Raw genomic sequence first — 6,818 nt, 5'->3', positions numbered from 1 at the left:
TAGCTCTACACCTACTATTAGAACGAGGATTACCCTTCTGGTAACATTTTCCCCTCACAGCATTTGTAAACTGACAATTTGATTATTTATCTACACAGGAGGTCTTATTTGTGCTGACTGCTACAGAAGGACAATATTTGGTATTTCATTCTTAACGGCTTAGTACTGCTAACAAAAGAAAAACTGGCAAAAAATAAAAAATGTTGTTTTCTAAGAATATTGAGTCCACAATTTAAGACATTATCCAATGAAATATTTACACACTAAGTAAAGCTACCACACAGCAGAAAGGGAGTAGAATATGCCTTGTTTATTATGTATCATGATCAGAGTTAACATAAAAATCAAATGCATATTATAAAATGTATGTTATCTTGAAGGAAAAAAAAACATCACAAAATATATACCTTATGTAAGAGAAAGAAAAAACATTTTCAGTCATAGATATTCCTTTATATAAAAGCAATATATTTTTCAGTGAAGAATCTTGTTACAGTTATAAATACAAGATATACACAGCCTCTCGGTAGGGAAAAATGTTTCTTACAAATATCTACATATAAAACATTAAAAGCGGCAATCTGTTAATGTCTTATTTACTCCGGTCTGCATTTCAGAAAAATACTATTTGCATCTTTTCTTTAAACCATTCAATCTTCAAAAGTAACATTTGAGAGAGAAAAAGAAAACGAAACCAACGTGACAAAGTGTCCCAAGATTGAGCTATAAAAAGAAAATATTAATCTGCATATCTTTCACCAAAGCATTGTAGGAAGAGTGTCGAATATGAAGGCTATGATATGTGTCCAATGCACTCTACATAGCAGTTAAGGCGGAGTGTAACAAATGAGGGGACCTTAATATCTGGACCGAAAAGAAGAGTAGACATGCTGGTCGCTCCTGGCATCCATCTGCATTATGCAGGAAATTAGGAATGCTGTGATAAAATCAACACCTAAAGGTGCATTTACACCCGTCGACTGGGAAGGAACCAGGAGGTAAAAAGCAGCTTTTACAGACAGAGGTCACCTCCTCTGTATGGGGACGAAGGATGTCTCATCCTCATACAGATTCATTCACACAGGACGATCTGCTGTCCAGAAACAATTATTTCAACCGATGCTGGAGCTTGTTCACTGGGCGACCTGTGGCACCCTTACACTGGCAGATTAATCGGGAATGAGCGCTCATTACCAACAACCCAAGATCACTACGTGCAACGTTACAAAGTACCTGATATTACAGTGCACACTGGTATCACTAATCTGTTTTAACGTTAGGTGCTCTTCTCAGTGAGGTCCAACAAATAGTCATCTTTGTTTGAACAGCGGTCAGAAATTCATGTTGGGAAATCTGCAACATATGAGAAAGCTGCCATATAAATACTCTGCTAACTACTTTTAATGTACTACACTGCCACTCTTAATACCATTCATTTTATATGTACATTTTTATCTAACTATGCTCTGTGCAAATACTTGCCTTAGGCGACAATCAGGCAGCTGGCTCCAAGGTCGGACTGGGTTTCCTTGGGCCCACCAGGTGGAATTATTTTCAGGGCTCAACCCTTATATGATCAGGGTTTGATTCAAAGACCTAGACCCTAATGGTAATTTGTTGTCTCCAAAGGCATTTAAAAAAAAAAAAATTCTCTGTACCTTTGGGGCCGACTGTGGTATCATAGCCTGTGCCCACCAGAGGATCCTCTGGTTCACCCGCTGGGCTCGTTCCGCGCCATACCTGTTATTTAGGACACAACAGTAAAGACCTTATTCTTTGGAGGTCTACTACTCTACTGCTTGCTACCAGCCATAGGGTGGTATGTGGTCTGACCTAGCAGCATTTGCCTATAATGTATATTATCACGGACGCTGGGTTGGTTTTGGGAATTCTTAAGCCTCCCGCTCATCATAGTACAGCTCTGTAAACAAGTTACTGAGAACTTCAGAGTTATTCTAGAACACAAGGTTACTCCAAAAATGCAGCAAGAAAGGCAAAACCAAGTCTTCTCCCCACCACCACCTACACAATAAAATACAACGACACAGAAATGTAATAGCAGGCACTGTAGGGCGTGTAACAACACGGTCTTCTCTTTGCATATGGTACCAGAGTCAGATGCTCTCTGTCACTGCAATTTCTAGGGATTTTCCTTTTGTCAACAGTCAATACAAAATGCAATGACAAGGTTCGAGGTAGCATAAGCAGAAAAACACAATCTCAAACCTTTAGCTCCTTTACTGCTGGAGATGTTTCGCTACACATGCAACCTCCCATGCAGTGAATAGGTAATAATTGATATTTAAGACCAAAAAAAACTAAAAACTGTGAAAATAAATATAACAATGGCAGTCAATAGGACATCTGCATGGAGATCCAACGCCTTATATTGTGGTTGCTGTTGTGTAATGACCTTTTCTTCAGCAGAGCTTGGTACAGTCTCCTCTCTTCTGACTGCGGGCAATGCCAAGGGACAGTTTAGAAGGGAGTCACACACTGGTGTCCTGTAACAAAGGTTCTATGTCTTCATTGCCGCCACAGTCTGGAGTATTCGCTTGACTATTGCTGCCGATGCTGTGCTTTCCACCCATCAGGTTTTTGGAGTCAGTGCTGTGTTCAGGGATGAACAAGGCAACCAGGAAAGCAAGAAGGACAGCAATTGCTCCGAATAAAAATGGTGGTCCTGGAATAATGGCTCCCTGATGAGAGGATGAAACAAGTCAGAATTAGCAACACATTACAGGTTAAAAAAAACTGTGCCCTCCTACCTAAGGCTACTTTCACACCTGCGTTCGGTGCGGATCCGTCTGGTATTTGCACAGACTGATCCGCACCGATAATGCAAATGTTTGTATCCGCTCAGATCCTTTTGCATTCTATAAAAAAATAAAAAATAAAGAAGATCTGTCCTGACGTACACTGAAAGTCAATGGGGGAAGGATCCGATTTCAGTTGCACCATATTGTGTCTGTGAAAACAGATCCGTCCCCATTGACTTACATTGTAAGTAAGGACGGATCCGTTTGCCTCCATATCATCAGACGGTCACCAAAACGCTGCAGGCTGCGTTTAGTGACCATCTAAAAAAACGCAACAGAGATCAAACGCAGCCAAATTGATGCATTCAGAATGCATTGGGGTGAACTGATCCGGTTTGGGACCCAGAGACGCCAGTGTGAAAGTAGCCTAACCTCCACTCCTGATTTCCGTCAGTTTTTATTTTCATCCGTAGGTCACACTAGTAATAGTGTGTGTCATGTCTATGACTAGGTTAATCCCACAGCTCTCATAGTCTGGTATACTTGGCTATGCTTCAACCCTTGGTATCCTAAGCATGTAGGACTAACCAAACCTATTATGGCATAACAAGTGGTTTTTCCAGCTGGGCCTTTTGGGGCTGAGATGTGAATAACCACTAAGCGCTGGCCAGGGGAGGCAGACTTGGTGAAACAGCAGAGCGCCAGCCACTCAGCGATTTCCATAACTCACATTACAAGAACTCTTAGGCCCCTTTCACACGGGCGAGATTTCCGAGCGGGTGCAATGCGTGAGGTGAACACATTGCACCCGCACTGAATCCGGACCCATTCATTTTGTGAAAATCGCAGCATGCTCCTCTTTGTGCGTTTTCCCCGCAATGCAGGTCCCATAGAAGTGAATAGGGCTGCGTGAAAATCGCAAGCATCTGCAAGCAAGTGCAAATGTGGTGCGATTTTTACGCACGGTTGCTAGGAGACGATCAGGAAGGTGACCCGATCTTTATTATTTTTCCTTATAACATGGTTATAAAGGGAAAATAATAGCATTCATAATGCATAGTACAATAAGGCTGGAGGGGTTAAAAAAAATAAAAAATTTTTAACTCTCCTTAATCCACTTGCTCGCGCAGCCCAGCTTCTCTTCTGTCTTCATCTGTGAGGAAAAGGACCTGTCACTGCGCTCATCACATGGTCTGTCACATGATCCATCACCATGGTGATGGACCATGTGATGAGCGCAGTGAAAATCACAGATGAAGACAGAAGAGAAGCCGGGCTGCGCAAGCAAGTGGTTTAAGGAGAGTTAAAAAAATGTAACCCTTTCAGCCTTATTGTACTATGCATTCTGTATTCAGCTATTATTTTCCTTTATAACCATGGTATAAGGGAAAATAATACAATCTACACAACACCGAACCCAAACCCAATATTCTGTGAAGAAGTTCGGGTCTGGGTACCAAACATGCCGATTTTTCTCACGCGCATGCAAAACGCATTACAATGTTTTGCACTCAAGCGGAAAAATTGCAAATTTTCCCGCAATGCACCCGCATCTTATCTGGGCCAAAAACATGACGCCGGTGTGAAAGAGGCCTTTCACAGGTGTACATCCATAAGGCTAACATGCAGACAGCAAAATGGCAGCACACTATTACACATGTAAACAACAGAACTAGGGATTAGGCATTTTTCTGGATTACAGTGGTATTATACCTACTAGGCATGAAAAATGGAAGCTCTTCGTGCTAGTCTAAATTTTCTTGTAGCATATATTGAGGGTAGCTGCCTCTTTTAGATTGCGCACTCCCGGCCCATCTGCCCAGGGCCTCTGAGCAGATTATAAATATAGCTGGTTCCTGTACCGCCATGAACATTGAAGGCTCAGGTTAGGTCCAGGAGAGGTAGTTCTGTTAGGCCCCACAAGAGCCTGTGCGGATTAGGTCCGGATGCGTTGCAAAAGCGTTCAGTGAAAAAATGTGCGTTTTCGCAAACAAAGTCATTCAGATTTGTCTGTGATCGCGTTCTGTTTTTATTGCGCGGGTGCATGCGCGTTTTGCATGCGCGAGATAAAAAAACTGAATGTCCGCAAACATCTCTTTGCAACCATCCATGAAAAACGATTTTCACACAGCCGCATTCACTTCTATGGGGCCAGTGTTGCGTGAAAATCACAATATAGAACATGCTGCGATTTTCACGCAACGCACAAGTGATGCCTGAAAACCAATGCACATTTACACAGCCCCATTGAAATGAATGGGTCTGGATTCCATGCGGGCGCAGAATACTCGCTCGTGTCAAAGGGACCTTAGTGTTAGGTACCCATCTGTAGAAACCACCTTATTTTGCATTTGAAATGTGTTCCTTTTAAATAAACATTTACACTGTGCAGATGAGCAGACGACTGTCAGGAAGGTAGTGTTCCTTCCCAACAACTGCCTGCTCATTAGTGGAAGGGAAACACTGCCTTTGCGTTCACAGATCACCTCCACTATCTGGTGCCCAGAAACAATGACTTGATTTGAGACACTTTTAGACGGGCAGATCGGGAACGAACATTCAGAGAAACGTTTGTTCAGAATAACTGGTCTGAACATCGGGCCGTGTAAATCCTGCTCTAATGTATGGGTCAGTATGATTATGTAGTGTTAGCGGTTTACTACTTTTGCACAACTGCAGATTTCATGAAAATAAAAGTTTGTGGCCACAATCCAAAATCAATTTTTTTATTTCTCCATCAATGTAGTCATGTGGGCTTGATTTTTGTAGGAAAAGTAATTTTAGTAGACCCTTTTAGTATCCATATAAATTAACAACTTTTTTGGAAGCAAATTTTTTTACAAATATAACAATTATACCAATGCATTTTGCATTCAAAGTTTGATCCATTACGCATATCTAGCAGGTTACTTTGATATTATGGGTCGGTACGATTATGACGATACCAAATGTGTATTTTATGCTCCACTGCTGTTGCACAGTAATATGGACATCCTATGGAAAAAAATATTTTTTACACTACTAAGCCAGTTTTAGGCAGGAGTGGATAAAAAAAAAATGCTGCAAAGTAAGAAGGCACTTAAAAATAGGTGTTAAAGGGATTCTGTCACCTCCCCTAAGCCAAAAAACTATTTTAAAGCAGCCATGAAGCACAGCTTACCTGGATTAGGCTGTGCTCTTTTATCTTGAAATCCGTCCAGCAGTTACTGCAAAAAACGACTTTGATTGATATGTAAATGTGTCCTGAAGGTGCCCAGAGGGGCGTTTTGTTCTTCTTAGAGAGCCCAGTACCGCCCCTCTTACAGTGCCCAGCCCGCCTTCCTTGTACTGTCTAACCGCCGCCTCCAGCCTGCCACAGCGTGAGGGAGGGGGAGGAGAGGGAGGAGAGGCTGTGGCAGGCTGGGGGCGGCGGTTAGAAAGTACAATGAAGGCGGGCTGGGCACTGAAAGAGGGGCGGTACTGGGCTCTCTAAGAAGAAAAAAACGCCCCTCTGGGCACCTTCAGGACACATTTACATATCAAAGTCGTTTTTTGCAGTAACTGCTGGACGGATTTCAAGATAAAAGAGCACAGCCTAATCCAGGTAAGCTGTGCTTCATGGCTGCTTTAAAATCGTTTTTTGGCTTAGGGGAGGTGACAGAATCCCTTTAATAGCTTAAACGTATTCTGCAGCCGGATAACAAACTCATACAGCGAATGTCATTAACCCTTCCACTACCGGAGGATTCTTTTTTTTTCTTCGTTTTCATTTTCCTTCCCCATCTTCCTTGAGCTATAACTTTTTTATATTTCCGTTCACATAGCTGCATGAGGGCTTATTTTTTGTGGGACAAGTTGTACTTTTAATGCCATCATTATTATGGTATAAAATGTAGTGGGAAGCAGTACAATTTTTAAAAATGGGGTGTTTCGTTTGCGGCAAAACTGTCCCATGCCCTTCATTTTCTGGGTCAGTACGATTACAACGATATCCCACATGTATAGGGTTTTTATGTTGTATGTCTAAATAGCGTAAAAATTAATTTAAACTTCAATAAAAAAAAATATTTTTACGTCACC

General features: G+C 41.8%; 1 protein-coding gene across 1 annotated transcript in view; it reads right to left on the bottom strand.

Annotated features, from left to right (window-relative positions):
* Positions 1–290: 290 nt before the first annotated feature.
* The window catches only part of LOC122922718 (hippocampus abundant transcript 1 protein-like), a 71,100-nt gene continuing 64,572 nt past the window's right edge, over positions 291–6,818 (bottom strand). The window contains exon 12 of the mRNA XM_044273421.1: positions 291–2,699. Coding sequence (XP_044129356.1) covers positions 2,490–2,699 — 210 coding nt within the window. The 3' untranslated portion in view covers positions 291–2,489. The remainder of the gene's footprint in view (positions 2,700–6,818) is intronic.

This window comes from Bufo gargarizans, chromosome 1 (assembly GCF_014858855.1).
Source record: "Bufo gargarizans isolate SCDJY-AF-19 chromosome 1, ASM1485885v1, whole genome shotgun sequence".
In the NCBI taxonomy this organism is placed as follows: domain Eukaryota; kingdom Metazoa; phylum Chordata; class Amphibia; order Anura; family Bufonidae; genus Bufo; species Bufo gargarizans.
Note: the sequence above shows the minus strand (reverse complement) of the source record. Positions and strands in the feature narration are given on the sequence as shown.